We start from the raw sequence: 23,933 nt of genomic DNA on the forward strand, positions 1-23,933 counted from the left end.
CCCGCCCCGGCCCGCCCCGGCCCGCCCCGGCCAGCCCCGGCCAGCCCGGCCGGCCAGACCCCGCGGCCGCGGCCCCGCCCCGGACTCGCCTGGCCCGGCCCTCCGCGCCGCGCCAGGCCAGTCCGGCCCTCAGGGCCGCGCTGCGCACCGCCCCGGGCCCGCCCCCGGCCGTACTCTTCCAGCGCTGTTCTAAGTCCCGCCCCCAGGCCTACTGGGCCCTCGGCACTGCCTCTGGCCCGCCTCCAATGAGACTCCGCCCTCAGACTTGACCCAATCAGAATCCACCTTCAGACCCGCCCCGGCCAGACTCCGCCCCCAGCACGGCGCCCGACCCCGTCCCCATCCCGACTGCGCCCTCAAGGCTGCCCTCAGCCCGTTAACACTCCTCGGCCCCGCCCTTAAGCCCGCCCACAGCACCGAGCCCAGGACCCGCCGCGCCCCCCACCGCCCATTTATCCTCTGCCTCCGCCTCTTCCCCCCAGCCCCCCCGCCCCCGCACCTCCCGCTCACCCAGGCCTAGCCAGCTCACCGGGCTCTCCTACCAACCTGGGTTCTCCTACCTGGTCTCTCCCAGACCCACAGGAAGGAGTGGACTCGAGGGAAGGGTGGCCTGTTAACCCAGCCCTTGGGCCCAGAATGGCCTCCTTTAGAATGGATCTCTGGGGAAGGGAGACCACTGGGTCACCTCAGTGCTCACACCAAAGGGGCTGCAGAATCCCTCTAACAGAGGATGGGAGAGGCGGTAGCATTTTTCCTGTACTGAAGAAGGGAAAGGCCTGGCGCACACTGCAAGGAGGAAACGGGAAGGCTTCCATGAGGCCAAAAACTAAGCTGGCTACAGAACTGGGGAGGAGGCCAGAATCCCTGTGGGGCTGTGTGCTCAAGGTGACCCCCCCAGGATTCTGGGAGAGTGGAATTAGGGAGCCCCGTTTGGTGGGAGGCTAGGTTTGGGGGATTCCAAAGCCCAAAAGGCAGCCTAGCAGTGGTGGAAGCAGCTGCCCAACCGTCTCAGGATGGGCTGGCTCAGTTGGGGATTTGGGTCCAGTTGGGGGAACTGACCCACCTGAGCTGAGGAACAAGGGAGCTTCATGGGGAGTTCTGTGTTAGGGCAGACCCGCTCCCCAGATGGCCTGCTGAACCAGGGCTCCTCAGAGAAGTGAGACCCAAATGTCTATCAGGAGCTTAAAATAGATCACATAGGACCTATTCCCCAGAGTCTCCCCAGTTACCCAGATGGAAGGAAATTGAGAACACCCCTGCCCCCTTCAGACAGTACCCTTACAAAGGGGCCGCAGAACTTCAATTCCATGTAATTTTTAAATTAGATTAATGCCTGCTATGGGTCAGGTACTGTCCTAAGGCCTTGGAATCCATCAGTGAACAAAGCAGAGAAAAATCCATACCCTCCCCAGTAGGAAAGGGAAGACGGCCTTCCTGTAGCTCAAGGAGACCACAGAAAGCAAGTTCACCAGGACTAGGACCCCCAAGGACCCTGACCAGCTTTACTGGCCAAGTGGGGAAGAGACTGGACCAGGAGGCAAAGGCAGACCCACGGAGATGGGGGAAGAGTTACTGATCTCCACTCCCATGAGAAACACCCAACAGCACCAGACAGGAGCTCCCCAAGGGCCAGGGAGAGCAGGTGTGGGAGCCCAGCTTTGTTACATCACGTTGGAGCCAAGGACACAGCCTCCATCCAAGGCAGAAGGAGGCTGAAGGACAGGGGATGGACGGCTCTCCCCCCTGCTGGGCTGGCTCTGGGAAGCGGGGACACGTCAAAGCCCAGGACCCCAGAAAACGTCTGTCCCAGTGGCTACCCACAGCACCAGGTGGAGAGGAGGAGGGGAAAGGTGGCTCCAGGAGGGGCCAAAGTCCCACCAACCACAGGCACGGGGAGAGGGAGGAGGCTTGGGCAGCTGTGGGTGTACTGGGCAAGTGGCTGGCCAGCTGAACTGGCCTCTCCACTGGCCTTGCCTGGAACTGGTTTGGGGTGGGGAGTGTTGGCCTGGGTATGGACTTTGCCAGAAAACACAGCCACCATTTGCATTTGTGGGGTGATGGAATCGCTCTAAAACTGGACTGTCGTGAGGCCTGCATGACCCAGGAGGTTTATGAAAATCATTAAGTTGTACACTCGCAGTAGGTTTTTATGGTATGTCAAGTATATCTCAGGAATGCTGTTAAAAAATATCTGCATTTCCTCTCTTTGGTGGTAAATTCTTGGATAGCACAGAGGCATTTTATCTGAAAATGAATTATGCGCCTTTGAAATGGAGTAATTAAAAAATGTTTATGATGTCTCACTTAATGCCCCCCAATTTTTTTTTTTTTTTTGGTTGCACCACATGGCGTGTGGGATCCTAGTTCCCCGACCGACCAGGGATCAAATCTGCACCCACTGCATTGGAAGCACGGAGTCTTAACCGCTGGACTGCCAGGGAAGTCCAAGGCCCAAAAATTTAAATAATGCACATCCCCAAATCTTTTAAATGTGTCAAGAATTTAACATTCTTAAAGCTAACGGGGGTGAGCTGAACGAATTTTCACTGTTTGTGCTATTGCCACACGGTGGCACCATCCTAGCCGACATACGGAAGCACCTGCTGTGACCCCAGCGTTGCGTGGATCAGAACTCCTCCAAGTGGTGAGAGAGAGACTTTCTCCCCCTTCCTTCCTTCTTTTCTCATCTTTTTCTTTCCTTCTACAGTCACCATTATTAAAATATATAGCCTCTAACGATATCGTCCGAGTTTTCTTTCTTTGGAAGAGCCCAGGCTAGGGATGAAAACGTGCCCCTGGTCAGAAACGAAGGTGGAAAACACCACGAAGCCCAGACACCAGCCATGACGCCCTGTGTTCTTAATACAGAAGAGTGCTTGCTGCAAGATGTTAAAGAACTGAAAGCAGCAAGAATGCAAAAATATGCCACAGCAGCTGTAGACTTAGGTGCCCTGGGCTGGTGCCGGCTGAGGGCTGGGAGGACTCCTCGGGGCAGCCGCCTGGTGGCCAGAGAAACGTCAGATGTCCGCTCTCCCCTCCCAGTGCCCCCAAACCTCCTAACAGAGGCCAAAGGAGCCCTGCTTCATTCCAAGGTACCAGTCGCACACAGGACGCTCTGACTGGAAACACAGGGTCACCGGGCTCAGCACCTCCGCCCCAACCTCCGCCAGCCCCGCGGTGCCCTCCCACCCCAGGCGCTGTGCCCGCCCTGGAGGGGTGCCCTGGCTTCCTCCCCTCACAGCTTCCCGCTGGCCCCCAGCCCCCCTGCCCGCACCAAGTGGGCCTGCTAGACAGACGCCAGGGACAAGCCCCGGCCCCTCGGGAAGCCCCTCTCACCTCTCCCACTGCCTCTGCTCCCCTCTGCCCCCCTGCCCTGAGGCTCCTCCCCTAGTTCCCAGCCCCTCACACGTGCTAGTTTTCACACAGTCCTACCCGGCCCCACCAGAGGGACCTGGGGCCCAGCTCGTCTCCCTGGGGCGAAACGCAGGCTCGGTGACACAGAAAAGCGCCAGGGGCAGCCCTACAGGAGACCCTTCCTCTACAGTCTGCCTTCTTCTGCGGGGGAGAGTGCGAGAGGCTGAGGCAGGAGGGGAGCAGATGTGAAAATCCGCCACCCCCACCGTGGACCTGATGCCCCCTGGCTGGATTCTGCTCTCACTGCTTCCGTTAGTATGAGCAGGGGCTTTGGGAGGAAGCAGTGAGATGCGGATGGTGGCAGAGGATGGGGTGGGCATGGGGCGGTCTGGGAGGAAACGAAATGGGCCCCCTCGCCCTGAAAGGTTTTAATCTCGTCCAGGTTTACAAATTGCCCGAGCCAGAGCACGTGGGCTCGGGGCAGAGTGCAGAGGGCTGGGGTGCAGGGGAGGAGGGCTCTGCGGGGCCCGGGTGGGGCTGGTGTAGGAGTCTTAAGGCATGACAGGAGGAGATTGGTGTTTCAGACTCACTACCCGGGCCGGTGGGGCAGAGGGGAGACGGAAGGGGAGCGAAGTCCATGGACACGTATATCTCTGTTTGGGAAACTGGGGGCAGAGCCAAAGCTGGTATAAACCATGAAACAGATTTTGTCGAAGTTTCCGTGGATCTGGGCCATGGAGACCACACCCCCCCAGTGGCCACACTCCCCTGCTGTTCCAGGCCGGGGGGAGCCCTGCAGAGACCTCCTCTCCAGCCCCTGGCAGACAGGTAACCGGGGCCTGCAGCACAGGAAGCAGCCTGGGGTTGGGCCCACCTCTGCCAGGGACACCTGTGCATCATCAGCAGAGCCCCCGTTTCCTCAGACGCCAGACACCGAGTCCTGTGCTGCCCGCATCCCATCCGGGGAAGCCACCGCGAGGCCCTGGGGGGCCGAGGGGAGGAGACTGGGGGACTGTCCAGGTGGGCCGAGCTCCATGCACCTGCCCACCATCTTTCCAGGGATAAGAAACACCTGTCGCTTGAACCGCCTGCTCTCACTGAATGCAAGGAGCCCCACCCACATGTGACCCTTGGACGAAAACCCCGTAACTGGGCCGTCTGAGCTGGGCCCTCCAAACGCTCCCCAGGGCCAGTCTGTCCCAAGGCCCCCCCCTCGCCTCTGCCCACCCCATGGGACTGCCCAGACCCGGGGGGAACTCGGAGGGCAGCAGGTCCAGTCCTGGCCTTTAAGACAGGGAACCTGAGGCCGGTGTCCAGAGGGACCTGCTCCAAGTCCCCACTGAGTTCGCTCCTGAGCCCCTGCCTGGGGCCAGCCCCGGGCTGGGTGTGGATCCCAGGGCTGAGTCTGACCCTGCCCGGCTCCCGGGGCTCCCAGCGCTCCAGCCCTGACCCTCTCTGCTCCCGGCACACACTCGCCCAGGGGCTCAGCCGAGGCTCCCGGCACACACTCGCCCAGGGGCTCAGCCGAGGCTCCCGGCACACACTCGCCCAGGGGCTCAGCCGAGGGGCCCCTCCAGCCCTGCCTCCAGGGAAGGGAAGCCCCCCGTCCAGTCCTGTGCCCTCCCCTCCCCTCCCACTCACAGCTCTGAAGCCCCACGTCACCTTCCCCACGGCCACTCCCCACCCTGCCCGGTCTCCGCCTGACACCCTCCACCCTGGCTCGGGAACATCCTAAGGCAGGTCACACGCTGACGGTCACCCCCTCGCTCAGGCTGGCACTACTCCGCTGCCCCCAGTCTCCTTCGGGAGGCCCGCCGGGACCGCGGCAGCTACACGGCTCTGCCGACACGCCCAGAACCCCTCCTGAGGGTGGGGAGCCCCCCCAACTCTGCCCGGAGCTGCGGCCTCTGCTGTGGGTTCTCCCCACCGGGAGGGAAAGACTCGGCCGGGATGGCGGGTTTGGACCGACTCCCGGACATCCTCTGTGTGCTCCCCACAGGCCGGCGCCGCGGCCCTGCCGCGTCAGCCCTGATCCGCAGCCGTGGGTGCGGGGGCCACGGGAGGACAGCCCCGCCACCTCCTCAGCTCCCAGACGGGCCGCCGCTGGTCCCAGCCCTCCCACATCAGGGCTGCGTGTTTCGGGACCCCGTCCCCTGCAGTGACTGTGAACCTCACTCAGGTCCCAGTGCAGGCACGGCCTCAAGACAGGCAGCCCAGACCTGGAGGTTGCCTTTCACACAAAAATCTTTAATAAAAATAGCTCTCTGCAGAACCAGTCCTAGACAGCAGTAGCAAACTCAAACTCCTGCCACCCGGGCAGCAAGGAGCAAGGCCAGCCGAGGGGTCTGAACCGAGGGCAGAGCTGCCCCGGAGGCGGAGCTCCGCCGGCCGCGCCGCGTGGGCCGTGGGCTCGGGGCCCACACACCTCCTCATTCTTCAAGAGGAGCTACAGACACGTCTGCGCTTTTTAGGAGTGTCACTAACTGGTCGCCCTCCCCACCAAACGACAGGAGGAGGCTACGTAAGACACTCAAAGGCTGACAGGGAGCGGCGCGTCCTACACACTCAAGACAGAAGTAAGTGGGTTCACACGTCAGCAAAACACCGGGATGAGGGGACACCGGGGCATCCTGCAGGCAAACGGCCCTCGGTCAGCACGCAGGCGAGAGCAGGGGAGGGAGGAAGGAGGAGAAGCGGCAGGCGGCCCGGGCGGCCCACCTCCCACGGCGCTGGGCGGCGGCCCCGGCTCGGCCCTAGTAGCCCAGGAGCCGCCTGGCCTCCTCGCTCTGGGCCTGCAGCGTCTCGCTGGTGTACTTCTGCAGGAGCTCCATCTTCTTCCTCCGCACGAGCGCCTCCTCGATCTGCGGGCGGGAGAGCGGAGGGCTCAGGCCGCAGGCCCTGCGAGGCCAACACGCCGCCTGGGCCCGGCCGGGAGCCCAGCACCCTGCGTCCGAGGCCCCGATCTCCGCCGGGGAGCAGGTGAGCGACACAGTGCTCAACTGCTGCCCCCAAGGCGCCTCGTCTGGATGCCTCGCCCTAACCTGACCCCAGGGACCAACGCCCTGCGGTCGGGAGCGAGAGCCGCCCCAAGGGACAGGAAGCACCAAGAAAACCACGCGGCGCCCCGTGGGGCCCCTCGGAGGCCAGGCGGCCCCCAGCCCGTCCTACCTCTTGCTGCGACGGCACCGGGACGTGAGCGATGAACTTCTGCTGCCCGTCCTCCCCTCCTTTCTCCTGGCCGCCCTCCTCGTCAGACTGCAAAAGAGTACAACCAGAGGCCGCGCGGACGAGACCGTTAACAAGTGCCGGCACCGCCATAACGTGCACCAGCCTGCAGCCATTTAAAAGGAAAAACAGCGACGAGGAAGCTGTGTTCTCAGACAGAGAGACACCCGAGACACAGCATTAAGTACAAGAAGCAACAGAACACTGTGTATTGCGCGACCTCTTGTACGAGGAAGAAAAGAGAAGCCAGTGATCTCAGTGAGAGCCAGTGGACAGAGGACAGGGCTGCGAAAGAGACGCTGTGTGGAATCTCTGTATACGTTTTGCATTTTGAGTCTTGTGAATACATTATCTATTTTTTTAATTAAACTTAAAAAAAGCATATCTAGAAGAAAGCATCACTCAGAGGCTGCCCGTGAGTCAGCAGAGATCACTCATAACCTAAGGAATGACGTAGCCCTGGAGGCGTGAGGAGAGAGGAGGCCTGAGCGGAGGCAGGTCCACTGCCCGCGGGTCTCTGGGCCGGACCCTGACCCCGCCCCCGCCCCACGTCACCAGCTGCCAGGAAAGCCGCGGTGGAAGCTCTCAGATGCCGCTGGTAGGAGAAACCGGTCCCAGGGCTCTGGGAAAGTCGGGCTGTATCCACCCAGGCGAGCCCACGGGTGGAAGTTCCACTCCTCAGGGCTGACTCCAACAAGGAAGGCTGTTGTAGCCCCAAAGAATCCACACACGTGATGAAAGACACAGCACTGCCCACACGCGTCATACCGCATCAGGTCCCTCGGTGGACACTGCGCTGTCACTGTGCAAGCCACTGGGGACACCGTGTGAAGGACCACACAGGACCCTCGGCAGCAGCTCTGCAACTTCCCGTAAATCTTAAGCATTTCAGGATAAACAATTCTTAAATCCTCTGATGGCCTTCCATCGCTCTCACGGTAAAGGAAAACGCTTCCCCAGGGGAGCCGGGGCCCTTGCTCGGCCCACCTCCCCTCCCCCAGCCTCCACTCTGCCCCCACTCTGCCCTCCAGCCACCGGCCCGTCCTCTGTCCCCCACGCTCCCGTGGGGTCATCCGCTCACGCTGTTCCCTGCTGCCTCTTCGCGTGGTTAATCCCCCCTTGTTTCCGGATCTCAGCTGAAGGGTCACGTCCCCAGCAAAGCCTTCACTGGCCCTGCCTTCACCATGTTGCTACCTAGAGCTCCTATCACAGTTGCCATTTCCCACGGTGTCTGCTGACCGGACTGTCTCCCCAGACTTCAAGCCACAAGCGAAGCGTGTTTGCTGTCCTGCCCCTCGAGTGGGCCTCACAGTAGCCACTCATTAAACAAACATCCCTTGAAAGAGCAAATGGATTATTTGCATCTAGAGAAAATCTTCCTAGGGCACGCTGCCATCCTGCTTCAAATGCCTGCCTGAGGGCACGAACCTCAGGTCTGCTAGATCCTGTGTGACGGTGACTTAAGCCTCTCTGAGCCTGCTTCCTTGCCACTGACGTCACGGCAAGCCATGTGATGTCACACAGGGCCTGACCCATAGTCCAGGCATGGGTGCCTCCCCTCCCCTTGCTCAGTCCAGCAAATCAGTTCCATCCTGGACCTGCCCAGGGAGCAAGGCCTGCAGGGGTGCTGGGAGCAAGGGGGCTCTGCCTGAGGGATCACGGCTCCATCCCCAACCGGGACCCCCTGAGGAAGTCTCTTCCTTGCTCTGGGCTGGTTAAGACTACAGAAGAGTTACTGGCACTGCCATTTAAGCAGAAACAATGAGGTCATGGGCTAAAACACACTGGCTTCAAATGTGTTTATATATCCAATTCCAGCATGTTCAGGAGGGCCTATCTCTGAGATGCAAGTAAGTCATCCCTGGTGTAAAGCAGTTTCACAAGTGCCCTCACAGCCGTTCCTCTCTGGAACCCTCCCTGTGAAGCCGGGAGGTGACCTTCATCCCCACCGTCTAGGAGAGAAGGCCGAAGCCTCAGATGGCGGCAGGGGCAAGAGCCGGGCCTTGACCCTGACCCCTCGTCTGTGCTTCCTGCTACCGCCCCCCCATCCTCCACGGCACAGAGAAGGCGGTGAGTGCCAGGGGGTCCCCTGCCGCCCGCCCAGTACCTCCTCGTCGGTGACAGCATAGATGTTGACCTCCTCCTCCTCCTCCTCCTCTTCCTCCTCCTCCTCCTTCTCCCCTCTTGCCAGCCGGGCCTCTCTCTCTGCTTTCCACTTGTCCACTAATTCGGCTCTGACTGCAGACAAGGGAGAGCAGGCGTTACTCACTCTGGCCTCTAAGAAAGCGTTAAACACCACGCAGGGCGAGGCCAAGGCCTCCCTGCTGGAAAGGGTCAGCTTCATCCTGCCCCGGTGGGCAGGAATCAGACAGGAATCAGACGGGAGGGCAGCTTTTAGGGGACACACCCAGATCCTCCCCAGTTCAGCACCCTGAGGCTCTCAAAAAACTAAAACTAGAACTACCATGTGATCCAGCAATTCCATTCCTGGGTATATATCCGAAAAAAACAAAACACTAATTCGAAAAGATACATGCACCCCAATGTTCACAACAGTATTATTTACTGTTGCCAAGATATGGAAGTAAACTAAGTGCCCATCAACAGATAGATGGGTAAATAAGATGTGGTGTATACACACACACACACACACACACACACACACACACACACATGCATATACACAACGGGATCCTACTCAGCCATAAAAAAGAATGAAATAATGCCATCTGCAGCAACATGGATGGACCTACAGATTATCACACTAAGTGAAGTAAGTCAGAGAGAGAAAGAGAAATACTGTACGATCTCACTTCTATGTGGAATCTAAAAAATACAACAAACTAGTGAATATAACAAAAAAGAAGCAGACTCACAGATATAGAGAACAAACTAGTGGTTACCAGTAGAGAGAGGGAAGCGGGGAGAGGCAATTTAGCGGTAGGGGATTAAGAGGTACAAACTATTAAGATAAAATAAGCTATACAAGGATATATTATACAACATGGGAAATACAGCCAATATTTTATAATAACTGCTAATGGAATATACCTTTAAAAATTGTGAATCTCTATACTGTACACCTGTAACTTACATAATATTGTACATCAACTACTTCAATTTTTTAAAAAGCCCTAAAAAAAAAATGTTCCTTATAAAAATAAAAATAAAACCCCATTTTCAAGGGAGAGAAAAGAAACCAGATGCCAGCAGCAATGAAATGAAATGCCCGCAGACCTACGTTTCTTTTCATATTCCTGTTCCAAAGGCACAATAACACCATCGTCTTCATCTAGGTAACCGTAGTATTCAAAATCGATCGCCTTCATGAGCTCAGCGCGTGTCTTTCTTGGAGGAGGAAGAGCTAAAAGAAAGAATTCACCAGCTTAGCTGAATTCCCCGTCATAATCTCACTCAAGCCTTCTCCTCATACAATCTTACGCAGGCATACAGTAGGTGTGTTCATGAAAATATCATGAAATAGGCACTTCTCTACACTAGTAATGGGATTATATACGTGGTACCACTCTTTTTAAAATCAGTGTTGAGGGCTTCCCTGGTGGCACAGTGGTTAAGAATCCGCCTGCCAATGCAGGGGACACGGGTTCAAGCCCTGGTCCCGGAAGATCCCACATGCTGCAGAGCAACTAAGCCCGTGAGCCACAGCTACTGAGCCACAACTACTGAGCTCACGAGCCACAACTACTGAAGCCCGCACGCCTAGAGCCTGTGCTCCGCAACAAGAGAAGCTACCATGATGAAAAGTCTGTGCACCGCAACGAAGAGTAGCTCCTGTTCGCTGCAACTAGAGAAAGCCTGCGTGCAGCAACGGAGACCCAATGCAGGCAAAAATAAATAAATAAAATAAATTTAAAATAAATAAATAAATAAAATTAAATCAGTGTTGAAATCTTTGACCAATTAGTCCAGTTAGAAGGAATCTATCCTAATTTAAAAAACAGAAACAAAAGCTGGCAAAGCTTTATGGGCAGAGGTGTGCATCACAGCGTTATTTATACAACAGTGAAAACTTGGACACCCAAGGATTATGATCTGCAATTCAAGCATGGCGGAGGGGAGGGGATCCTGAAGCCCCAGTAATGCTGCTTCATAGGGTGCTTTAACAACACAGGAAATGCCATAATATTTAATGAAAAAACTAAGAATACAGATAAAACAAAAGAAACTACAAACAAAAAAGATAAATGAGAAATTCCTGAAGAAAATACTTTCAGACTAAGAATTACTATTCAGAATATTTAGTAATACTTGAAAATCAAAAGGGAAATGACAACCCAACATATTAGTCAAAGAATAAAAGCTGATAATTGAAGAAGAAAAAACTCTTATGTATGAAAATTTCATTTAGTAACTGAATTCAATTGTCAATTTCATTAGTAATGGGGGGAACAAAAAAATAAAAATAATACATTGTTTCAAGCACCAGATCAGCAAAAATGTTATAATTATAAACATCTAGAAATAACTAAATACCAAAGGAGGGATGGTCACACCAAATACGGTTAATCCCTGAGACTCTCTAATCCGTCGCATCACTTGGCGTTCTAAGGAGAACCATGAGGGGACACGGACGGCCTGCACACACAACCCTGTCCACCCCTCTACCACGTGGGCTGCATCCAGGACAGGTTGAAACCTAGCAGCCTCAGAGCGCTGCATGCATTCCGGCCACAGGATGGAGCTGTGATCCAACCAAAGCCAACCAGACTCAACTCTGGGAATTCTGCTTGAACTGTTTTGGGGGAAAAAAATCTGTTGCTGAGAGAGAACAAAATTTAAGTCGATGACGGACAACCAGCCACCACAAGAGGAGAGTGAGACAGAGAAAAAAGCTCACAGGATGGAAGCCAAAACTGCAACACGGAGCAATGTGACCTGGAACCGGCCATTCCTGAAGGCAACCTTGTCAGTTATGGGAGCCAATAAATTTATAGACTTTTCTGCCTAAAGTAATTGGGGTTGAGTCACCTGTCACTTATGCTGATGTAATTTAGTTGATGAAATAAGCATGGGAGTACATGGAAAAGGCTGGAAGGGAACATTCCAAACAGATAATAACAGTGACGGGTCACCTCTAGCAGGGCACTGGGATGGGGGTCAAGGGGATCAAGGGGACTGTGCTACTATTTTTTTTTTTTTTTTGCCGTGCGGCATTCGGGGTATTAGTTTCCCAACCAGGGTTTAAACCCGTGCCCCCTGTAGTGGAAGCACAGAGTCTTAACCACTGGACCGCCACGGAAGTCCCTGTGCTACTATTTCCATTATACGCATTAAGACTAAGTTGTGCACTTTCTTGGTTAAAAAAAAAAAAACAACTCTATGACTGGAATAAATAAAAATAAATTTAGAAACAATGTAAAAGCAAAAAAAAAAAAAAAAAGTAACATACACAGCACACCCTCACTTTAGGAGCCTTAAAAAACTGGAAGGGGATACACCCCAACATGTCAACAACCCTCATCCGTAAGTTGTGAAAACGTGGGTGTTTTTTCTGATTTTCTGTATTTTACATCGTGTCTATAATAAAATTATACTGCATTCATAATAAACGGCATGATATTTAAACTCTGAATTATTTTAAGTGATGCCAATCACGCATGCAAAACCAGTGTGTGCATAATGAATTTAAGAATGAGCAGGGCTTCATGAAAGCAGAATTGTATTTTTAAACAAATAGGAAACCGACTGGAAGGAAACAGCAGAACGCCAGCAGTGAGAGGAATCCTGGTCTCATCCTTCTCTGCTTTCCACACTTCTTTCTATAAAATGCTTGGACGGCTTTTTGAAAAGTCAAAATTAAGATACACAGAAATTCCAGACCAGCGGTTTCCAACTGCATTTTGGAGGCTCCCAGGGCTGTGGAGGGAAGGGCAGGAGCGGAGAGGGTGCCCGGCTTGGATTCACTCTCCTCCACTTGTGCATTTCGGGGTTCGGCCCGAGGTGTCATGTGTCCTTCAGTTAAGAGTTGTTTCAACTGAACACATAACTGAAAATGAAGCTGACTGAACTGCAAATAGGGAGACTCCTCGTTCACACTCAGACGGGTGTGGGCAGAGCCTGCAATCTGACACCTGTCAGTTCTGGGTTCCCGTTCTCACCCCAACTGTGTGCCCACCTGAGAACGAAAATCCTCTGAGGACACGGGGCTGCTGTGAGGCTAAGAAACGGCATAGGAAGAGTGCCCTGCAGACGGCATGTCTCCTGTTACAAGCAGGACCAAGATTCCCAGGCTAACACCCCGGCGAACACCAGTTACTTACGTTCTCTCTCAAACAGCTCTCTGACGCCAGGCAAGTCTTTCGCTGCTCCGAAGTACTTGTAACCTCGATTTCCTGGGACTTCTTTCCCTTCATGATCCAGCATTTTAGGGCCAACTTTCTTATTGGGAAGGAAAAAGAGAAAATGGATCTGATCCTTAAACCCACTATTTCCATGTTTGCAAACAGATTTAAGATGATAATGCTAAAGGTAGAAAATATTAATGTACACAGAAATATATTTAGGTACTTTTTTTAATCCCTTAAAAATCAACCTAAATACCTAACAGTAAGAGGATGATTTAAGTAAATTATAGCATATTCAGGATGGAACATATCCTATAGCTTAAAAATGATGGTTCATACGAAACTCTTATATTGACTTAGAAAAACACAATATAATGTTAAGTGAAAAAAGCTTTAAAAAATTGCAAAAAACCTAAATGACAAGCAGTAGAAGACAAATGAAATATCCAGAAGATGGAATTCTCTCCACTAAAAATGATGATGTTGACAGCTGCATACAGTATGTGACCCTGGACAAGGCTCTGTGCCGTAAGGGGAAAGGCCATAAGGATGAAACTCAATAAAACAGCCAAGTGATTGTATCAAAGTTAAATGTCTTAAACTCTACCATGCTTATATAAGAGAACATTCTTATACACACGAAAGTATCTCTTAGGAAATACCCCTTAAGTATTAAGGGGTAAAAGAACATGATGTATTTAAGCCTCAAACGGTTCAGAGAAAATAAATCTCAAGGTACACATAGAAAATGATAAAGCAAATACAGCAAAATGTTAAAAACTGGTAAATCTGTATAAAGGGTACATAGGATTTCTCTATACAATTTGTGGAACTTTCTGTGAGCTCAGAAATGCTTTTTGAAACGATTATATAAATGATTATTTACTGACATGAACATATGCGTCTGATAAACTGTTAAGTGAACAAAGCATATAGTTAGAATAATGAACCATTATCTGTAAAAATAAATATATATATATATGCATAGAAGAAATTCTAGAAAGATAAGTAGAAAATGTTAATAGCAGTCATTTCTGGGTGGTAGGAAAATATATAATGTAATCTATATCACACATAGAGTATATAAAATTTTTTTTTTTTAAATACATCCTTTTATTAGAATTGCCAAAGAAGTATTTGGAATTTTTGCTTTTGTTGTTGCTGATGTTGCTTTTTTTTTTAATTGAACCATCTTTTTCCCTTTATTTATTTATTTATTAATTATTTATGGCTGTGTTGGGTCTTCGTTTCTGTGCGAGGGCTTTCTCTAGTTGCGGCGAGCGGGGGCCACTCTTCACCGCGGTGCGCGGGCCTCTCACTATCGCGGCCTCTCTTGTTGCGGAGCACAGGCTCCAAACGCGCAGGCTCAGTAGTTGTGGCTCACGGGCCTAGTTGCTCCGCGGCATGTGGGATCTTCCCAGACCAGGGCTCGAACCCGTGTCCCCTGCATTGGCAGGCAGATTCTCAACCACTGCGCCACCAGGGAAGCCCAAATTTTTTTATATTTTAGAATTTTTATATTTTTTGTTTTGTATTCTTTTTTTTTTGACATAAAAGTAGGTATTCTTTATACAATCAAAGTTACCATTTTGAAAAGAAGTATAAAACCTAGAACCAAAATTGTACATACATGAGTATGACCTCAGTTACAGGACTCATGGAAAAACAATGGACGGAAACATTCCAGAAGCTGCTCCTAGTTAAAAGGATCATGACTGCATGGTGTTCTGCTCTATACTTTTCTGAACTTAACATATTACTTTTTCTCTTATTATTGTACTAAAATACACGTAACATAAAATTTACCTTCTTAACCATTTTTAAGTGTCCAGGTCAGTGGTATTAGTACATTCATAGTGTCATGCAACCATCACCACCATCTGGTAAAACAAACTCTAAATGTGTCACTTTTTTTTTTTTTAGCTGTGCTGCGCGGCTTGCAGGATCTTAGTTCCCCGACAAGGGACAGAACCTGGGCCACAGCAGTTAAAGTGCTGAGTCCTAACCACTCGACCACCAGGGAATTCCCTAAATGTTACTTTTGTACATAGAAAATAAAAATAAAATTCTTTAGCATGAAAAAGACACTAGGGCTTCCCTGGTGGCGCAGTGGTTAAGAATCCGCCTGCCAATGCAGGGGACATGGGTTCGAGCGCTGGTCCGGGAAGATCCCACATGCCACGGAGCAACTAAGCCCGTGCGCCACAACTACTGAGCCTGCGAGTCACAACTACTGAAGCCCACGTGCCTAGAGCCCATGCTCCGCAACAAGAGAAGCCACCGCAATGAGAAGCCCATGCACTGCAATGAAGGGTGGCCCCCGCTCACCGCAACTAGAGAAAGGCCGCGCGCAGCAATGAAGACCCAGCACAGCCAAAAATAAAAATAATAAATTAAAAAAAAAAGACTCTAGAAGGAAATACATAAAAACATTACTGTTGACTCTGGGTGGTGGAACTTAAGAATATCGTACATATTAATTTTGCAACCCTTCCAGGAAGGGTAATAAACCTCTGCACTAAAGCAGTCTGACAGGGAGCAAAATCACCGTCACAGAACTACTGAAGATGCAGTGAGAACGTTCCTAGCACAGGTACTCCAGGAGTGGAAGTGCCTTTGTTTCTGCAACAAGAATAAATGCCTCATTTTTAGGCCAGGTACTAACGTGAGAACTGTGGTTTTGCATTAAATACATACAAAAACTGCACATATTTCTTACATAACATACTACAGTCCACTGACTAGATACTACTGGTTCAAATGACCTGGGTAAATGGGGCAGGGCCTGGGGCAGCATTTTTCAAAGTTGAGACCCACTGGCGGGTCGTGAAATCCATTACATGGGTCATAATCATCAATTTTTTAAAAAATCAAGATAGAACAGAATAGAAAATATCAAACTGCAGCAACATATACCAAGTATTTTTTCAGTACTGCGCTGTGATATAGTGAGTGAGTGTGTGTGTGTGTGTGTGTGTGTGTGTGTGTGTTTATTTTAGAGTGGGTCATGGGCCTAAAAGCTTGAAAGTCACTGTTCTAGAATACTGCATTTAAAGAATCCAGAGAAAGGAAGCACAGCCATGTCCCCAGGGCCCCCTTGAGTACAGAAGCCTACAATGGAATGGTTGTCCCAATTCTCAAGGAGTTCAGAGAAGACTGTGAGGGGCCAAGGCCATTTCAAACAAGAGGCCCAGGGAGCCCGCGTGGCTCACTCTGGAACACCTGGCCAGTACACGTGCTGAGGCCTGCGCTGTGGACCTTTAAGCACCACTGGCCCGTGCTTTCACGTTTCCTGTCCACGCGCAACAGGCACTGTCAAGCCTCCTTTCATCTCTCCAGTGCCTACTCTGTGGCAGGGCTGCGGGGGCAGCAGGAGCCACCCTGCAGGGAGACAGCGCCCGTGCTCAGCCCCCCGGGCCGCGGCTTGCTTACCCCATAGTCAGGACCGCCCAGCTCCTTGATCCGGGCCTCCCAGTGTCCCTTCTCTCTTAGCAGCTTGTTAATTTCATCATTCAGGTCACGAATTCGGAATTCACCTAGACCAGCTAGAAAACAAAAATGTCCTATCGTTTCTTGAAAATACCACTCGATGTCATAGCCTTAAGAGTGAATGTCAACACCTAAAGAGGTGCATAACACAAAGATACTATTTCAATTTATAAGAAAACCCACCCACACCGAACTCACGGAAGGGCAACAATCATGCACAGAGTTTGAGCAGCACGGGGGGGAAAGAGCTTCATCCTCATTAGCAACCACAGAAACACAAACTGAAGCAACCCTGCAGCTCCATTTACACCGCCACTGAAACAGTGAACTCTTAGAGGTGGGGACACAGCGTCCAATCAGTGTCAGCCAAGATGCAGTGAGGCAGCGACAGCATCAGGGCTGGCGGCAGTCTGTGTTAGTCTAGTCCTTTCAGGAAAGCAACACCTAGTTAAGTGGGAACATCTTCGACAAAGACTAGGGCCTGAGAATTGAGCCTAAGGGACAGATTTATAGTCTTTATTTTTTACTTATTTATTTTTTGGCTGCACCGCGCAGCACGCCATATCTTACCTCCCCCGACCAGGGATCGAACCTGTGCCCCCTGCAGTGGAAGCGCGGGTTCTTAACCACTGGGCCGCCAGGGAAGTCCATAAGGGACAGATTTAAAGGGATGACGACAGGGAGTTTGCTGAGGTGTAGTCGTTGGCGGCTGGGAGCCAGGAGCAGTTGGGGCTATTCCAAGGGAGAAGCCTTCCCTTTCTCCACGGAATTGCTTTTGTGCCTTTGTCAAGTCAACTGACCACATACGTGTGCCCCTATTTCTGGACTTCTTACTCTGTTCAATTGGTCTGTGTGTCTATCTTTCACCAATACCCAATTGTCTTGAATAGCTTTAGCTTTACATTAAATCATGAAATTAGGTGTTATGAATACTCCAATTTTTTTCTTTTTCAAAACTGCTTTGGCTATTCTAGTTCCTTTGCCTTTCCATTTAAATTTTAGAAACAGTTCGTCAACATAAACCAAAAACCACTGCTGGGATTTTGACTGTGATAGATTTCAAAAAGAAAACGAATCGACACCTTTCCTATATTGAGTCTTCCCATCCACAAACACTGTCTATGTCTCCATTTGATTGGTTCTTTGACTTCTTTCATCACTGTTTTATAGTTTTCAGCATACAGGTCATACATATATTTTGTTAGATTTATACCTAAGTATTTCTTGTGTTTTGATGCTTCTGTAAATAACACTTTAATAAAAGTTCTAGTTCCAAATGTTCACTGCTAGTACATAGAAATAGAATTGATTTTTGTGTATTGACTTTCTATTCTGCGATCTTGCTAAACTCATTTATTCATTTTAGAAATCTTTCTGTAGATTCCTTGGGATTTTCTACACAGAAAGTTATGTCATCTCAGAATAGAGCATTTTTCTTCCCTTCCAATCTTTGGGCCTTTTATTTCCTTTTCTTGCTTTATTGTACTGGAAGGGAATTCCAGTACAATACTGAATAGAAGTGGTGAGAATGGATATCTCCACCTTGTTCCTGATCTTAGCAGGAAAGCATTCAACCTATAGCTGGCTATAGGTTTTTTGGTAGAAGTCCCTTATGAGGAAAAAAAAAAAAAGTTCCCTTCAATTCCCAGTTAGCTGAGGTTTTTTTTTTGGGTTTTGTTTTTAATTTTTTTAATTTATTTATTTTTGGCTGCGCTGGGTCTCCGCTGCTGCGTGCAGCACATGGGCCCCTGCATTGGCCGTTGGATTCTTAACCACTGCGCCACCAGGTAAGTCCTGATCTTTTTAAAGAACCCGCTTTTGTTCTATTTTCTCTATTCATCTTCTGTTTTCAATTTCATTGATTTCTTCTCTTTATTATTTCCTTCCCTCTGCTTACTTTGGAATTAATTTGCTCCTCCTTTTAAGTTTCTTAGGGTAGAAGCTTAGATCACTGACTTGAGACCTTTCTTATTTTCTTTTATTTTAATGCTATAAATTTTCACCTAAACACTGCTTTACCTGCACGCCATAAATTTTTTTGTCCCCTGAATTCTGACATTACGTTTTCATTCTCATTCAGTTCAAAATATTTTCTAATCTCCTTGAGGTTTCCTCTTAGTATGGGTTGTTTAGAAGTATGTTTAATTTCTAAATAGTTAGGAATTTTCCAGATATCTTTTTGTTATCGATTTCTATGTTAACTGTGTTATAATCAGTGAACATACTTTGCAAAATTTTAAGTAAGTTTTCTAACATTCATATTATAACCTAAAATATGCTTTATTTTGGTGAATATTCCATTTGCTCTTAAAAAAAGAAATTGTACTCTTTTTTGTGAGGTGGAGTGTTCCATAAAGGTCAACTAGGTCAAACTGATCGATAGTATTGTTCAGTTCTTCTATGTTCTTACTCATTTTGTACCTACTTGTTCTATTGATTTTTTTTTTTTTAATTAATTTATTTAATTTTTGGCTGCGTTGGGTCTTTGTTGCTGCGCATGGGCTTTCTCTAGCTGTGGTGAGCGGGGGCTACTCTTTGTTGCGGTGCGCAGGCTTCTCATTGTGGTGGCTTCTCTTGTTGTGGAGCACGGGCTCTAGGCGTGCGGGCTTCAGTAGTTGCAGCACGTGGGCTCAGTAGTTGTGGCTCACGGACTCTAGACCCCAGGCACAGTAGTTGTGGCACACAGGCTTAGTTGCTCCGTGGCATATGGGATCATCCCAGACCAGGGATTGAACCTGTGTCTCCTGCATTGGCAGGCGGATTCTTAACCACTGCGCCACCAGGGAAGTCCCTGTTCTATTGATTATTGAGAGAGGAGGCTGACGTCCCCAAGGCTAATTGTGGATGTGAGAATCGAGCACTTTAAACAGACAGGCTAGCTTACCATTCTGAATTTGAGCCACTTTTTTTGAGATTTCTCCAATGATCTGTGAAAAAAATAAAAGGCAATATATTTTTATGACTTTTGAGTAAGCCTGAAAGCATAAGAAATATATAATTCAAAATCAGTAATTAAAAATTCTTAGAATTCTGGTTGAAGAGTCATGTAGCTACAAAAGCCATCAGAGACCTGTTCTTCCGTAAGATCAGATTCACCCAGCACATACCTGTCGTCTCCACTTCTCGGCTTTGGGCAGCTCAGTACACTCGGAGGCAAGGAAGGGTCTTCGCTCCTAAGGAAAAGCAGAACACATGCTGCCGCTGTACTGTATGAAATTACAAGCTTTGTGCAACATTCATGACTGACTCAGGCCTGAAGCCTGAAATGTCTAACAGGCTAAAGACATCTGCAGCTTCAGTTCCAGGTGCTCTTCATCAAGCCTTATGGCTCACGCTGCAGCCTCTCCTTAGGAAAGAACTACACAGGCAAAAAATTCACTGCATTGTACCTGGTACAGGCAGCCACTGGAAACAACGTAAAAGTCCAGTACACTTGACCCCTGAGCAACATGGGGGTTAACCCAAGTATAACTTACAGTCGGGCTTCAGTATCTGTGTTTCTTCCGCACCCACAGATTCAACCAAGCACAAACCGTGTAGTTCTGTAGTATTTACCGTTGAAAAACATCCGTGTATAAGTGAACCAATGCAGTTCAAACTCGTGTTGTTCAGGGTCAGTTGTTACAGAGAGATGGCGAAGTACACCCGGTTATACCCATTTCATGACATATTTATACTACCTTAGGAAATGACAGCTCTCAGTGTTTAGAACATACACATACATGCATGTCTGTGTGTATACAGGTGTGTGTGCGGGGGTGTGTATAATTTTAAAAAACAAAACAAAAATATTCAAGGAACAGTACATATTCCCCCTAACCTGGCTGAGTCTCCATGCGCTAAGGTCATTACTGGTTTCAGGTTAGAGCTGCTCCTCACAGCACACCCCACTTTGTACCATTCAGTATTAGGCAGGGCTGGGATAGCATGGAAACCCAATCATCATATTACAGAGCAGACAGAAGCACAAGCAGTCAGATCATCACACTGCCCCAGCTACCTGGGATTCAAGTGTACAGACTCATAAGACACAGGAAAGCATGGACGAGGAAGAGGAAGATCTGGAGTCTGAAGTCTGTTCAGGAGGGAGTTTTACTGCACTTCTTCTCAATGATTTAAAAATTCATGAGGAAGATTTAAACCAACCTTTACTTTTCCCTCTTCCAGCTGAGCTTGGCGAAATCTTGCTAAGGCCGTCCTACCGGGAACAGAGAAGACACCGTTAGATCCTGCTCAAAGATCTCTTATCATCCAAGTTCCTGGATGGGTAAATCTGCTCATGACCTTACTGAATGTCATCCATTACTCATAGACATATATACATATTGCAATCAAGAAACCACAGAGAAGTTATGGGTTTCCATGTTCCAAAAGGTAGGGCTTATAAGGATTTGTGTTCCTTTCACCCATACGGCGTGTAAGGACTGGACTGTGGGAAACTCTACTCGTCAGGCCACTGTGGCGAGCAACACATCCAGATGTTAAAAAGACTAATATTATGGGCTGTCACTCTATCAGCCCCTGCACCACCCCAGGTGAGCAAATGTTCATCCAGAGTAAGTTCTGGCAGCTGTCAGAAAACACTATGGGGAAAACAAATGTATGGGCAAATACTATATGAATACTATTTCAACACAGGTAGAGAAAGAAAGCTATACCAAAAGACCAAACAGAAATTTACAGACGAAATCGAGTTGATACGTACATGGCCTTTTCCGCATTTCGGGCCTGAAAGGAGAGAGAAGGGGAAAAAAATGTCCACGTTTAAAGAGCTTTTTCTTTTACTTTCTAGAAAAACGTTTCATTTACTTTGTAGAGAAAAGTTTCACAAGGACACAGGCACAAGCAGAATGCCTGAAGTAGTACATGAACATAGTAACAATCGCAACAACAATCACAAGATGCCCACATCCCGTGGCCTTACTTACGCTGCTGTCTCTACCTAAAGTCTTTACTCCTCCACTCCCCCAAACCCCTTGGATCTGGCCACTCATCCTTCAGAATTTACCTGTGTTATCACCGTCCCAGACAATTCTTCTGTGGCCCCTTCATCCCAGCCAGGCTGCCCCCCTCTGTCTGGGTTTATACCTACCACACAATTTCCACCCAGCATCACAATTGTCTGTTCCCTGCCAGTGAAATTTGAGGAAGGAAAGACTGGCTTTTACAAAGTAAGTTTTATCTAAATACTGTTGCACTAATGTCAAGTCAATTATCCCTGAAACACAGTGTCAGACACGGAACACGTTTTCTGGGTTGCAGTGTAAGTAGAAAGAGTACTTGCTGAGTCAAGGACTTGAGTTTCACTCCCGGCTCTCCAACTTACGATCCCTGAGAGGTTGTCTCTCTAAGCCTCAGTTCCCCCACCTTTACAGCAGGGATCATACCTTTTATCTCATAAAGATGTCATGATGATTTAATGAGATAAATACATGAAGTCATCAGAAGCTCAGCAAAAGTGAGCTCAATTTAAATCTTTTTGACTCTCCCTTTCAATGGACACAGAAACAAACTTGTCAAGTTTGTTTGATAGATAAATGAACACAATATCTACTAAGGAATAAAACAGAGGTTCTCCCAGGAGAAGCCATCATCTTGAAGGCTGAGGCTGTGTCCTATCTATTTCATTAAAGCCTACAGATTCTAAGTATTTACTTTAATGTTTCTCAATGCTTACTCCATGCTTGAAACACCACGCTGGGTACTAGGAATTTAGTCACGGTTCTCCCTTTTGAGGGAACTCATAGGAATTTCCCCAAAAAACCCATGAATCTTGTGATAAGGGCATGTACCAGGGGTGATGGAAACCCACAAATATGAATGCATGTTGGTGACAGTTTGCCAGAAACATCCAGGCCCAGGGATCCTTCTGTCCTGCTAGGGAACGGAGACCGGCGATTCCCTGTTTGTCAGAGTTCAGAAACAAGAGGCAGAATCAAGAGGCTGAGCCGGCTAGTATGAAGCAGTAATACGGGGCACATCCTCCGAGGGCTGGAGAATAGAAAGGGCTGCTTTTTGTCCACCGGTTTCTCTCGTCCTCCGGATCTTGGGCTCATCAATCTACAATGGCATCCATTACACCTTCTACCATTTATTACGGCGTCGTGTGCTTCGCTTAATGAGACCATCATGGTAACCAACATGTAAGAGTATCCTCCTTGTGCCGGCACTGCGTGCTCCGTCGTGAGCGCTTCTAGAACAAATGAAGCAGCCGACCACCCGCGCCCGCCCACAGCGATCACACCCTCCTGCGGTCACACGACGCCGGCCACTCGTCCATCCGTGGACCCCGACAACGCGCCAGACACCGTGTCAGGCGTTAAGGAGGCAGAGGTGGGAAGACCCTGCCCTCGGGAAGCTCCCCGTCGGGGACCCGGAGAGCAGACACAAGGCAAACAGCGCAGAAACCGCTGCTGGGCCCCTCACGGGACGCGGCGCCGGCCCTGCGCCTCCCGGAGCCTCGGCTTCCCGGTGGGGAACTACAGCGCGCCGTCCGGACTAAGCACGGCCGCGGACGGCGCGGCGGCGCCGAGGCTCAGCTTCCTCCAGCCTCTGGGCTCACGCGGCGCGAAGACCCCCGCGTCCCGGCCGCGGATCCTGTAGCCCGCAGGGGTCCCCTGGGCGCCCCGGACCCGGCCCGCCGCTCGCCTCCCTCACTCCCCGACCCGCTCACCATGGTGCGAGGGAGGGCGCCGCCCTCAGGCCGCGCGGCCCCAGCCCAGGGAGCTTCGCCGCCCCAGGCGCGGCCGACCCGGACGGGAACTGAAGGTTTTCGCTGACGGCACCACCGGCTTCTGAGTCGGAAGGATAACTGGGAAGGACCAGAAGTGACGGACCGGAAGCGAAATTGAGAGTTGACCCGGGGAGGGGAAGAAAACGCAGGCGAGCTCCCGTAGGCGGCCCTCCCTCGGCGTCTTGACCTCGCACCGTCACGCCCGTACGGAAAATAGGGGCGCTGGCAGAACCGCGCTTGCGCAGTGGAACCGACGTGCCTCTAACTGGGCGCGGGGCGCTGGTTTTGCTCTCGCGATAACAACGGCGAGACGTCCCGCGGTAGCTGTTGGTCCTGCACACGCGGTCCTGCGGTTGTGTGTGAGGCTAGCTGAGATGTGTGTGCAACTGTAGGTGCGCATCCCTCCTGCCCTGTCTGGTTCTGCGAGATCAGACACGCCCTGTGGAAGTTACTCGTCCTCATCCCTCTGAGTGGACGGGGCCGCTAGACTGGGCCCTCCCGCCGCCTGCGTGCTCTCCAGGGGCAGGAGCTGGCCCGGCCTCGCCAACTCCCACTCGCCTCCCAGGCGTTTACTTGCGGCCTGTGCTTTTTCTGAGATTTTCTCCTCCTGGAATCGAGGGGTCTGTCGGAGCTGGACCAGGGCTTGAGGTCACCCTTTTAAAATAAGCAATGTAAGGTCCAGGGGAGAAAAGGCCACTTATGTAAGGAGAGTGGTGAGAGAGGGACGGTCAGTCGGTGTCTGCTGGGCACGTTGCGGGGATCAGAAGGGCCACAGACCAGGACCAGGGAGGCAGGGGAGAGGCCACCGGTAGGGATGGTCCTGGTGG

At 50.4% G+C, this 23,933-nt stretch overlaps 1 protein-coding gene across 1 annotated transcript; it reads right to left on the reverse strand.

Moving 5' to 3' along the window:
- Positions 1 to 5,580: 5,580 nt before the first annotated feature.
- ISY1 (ISY1 splicing factor homolog) lies at positions 5,581 to 23,333 on the reverse strand. Its single transcript, XM_059940499.1, has 11 exons — positions 23,047 to 23,333; positions 21,079 to 21,101; positions 20,520 to 20,571; positions 19,481 to 19,546; positions 19,258 to 19,300; positions 16,317 to 16,429; positions 12,861 to 12,978; positions 9,821 to 9,943; positions 8,687 to 8,817; positions 6,523 to 6,609; positions 5,581 to 6,215 (listed from the first exon to the last, which is right to left on the reverse strand). The coding sequence occupies exons 1-11, from the start codon at positions 23,047 to 23,049 to the stop codon at positions 6,108 to 6,110; spliced, it is 867 nt and encodes a 288-aa protein (XP_059796482.1). The 5' UTR covers positions 23,050 to 23,333; the 3' UTR covers positions 5,581 to 6,107.
- Positions 23,334 to 23,933: the final 600 nt, after the last annotated feature.

This window comes from Balaenoptera ricei, chromosome 11 (genome assembly GCF_028023285.1).
Source record: "Balaenoptera ricei isolate mBalRic1 chromosome 11, mBalRic1.hap2, whole genome shotgun sequence".
Taxonomy (NCBI): Eukaryota; Metazoa; Chordata; class Mammalia; order Artiodactyla; family Balaenopteridae; genus Balaenoptera; species Balaenoptera ricei.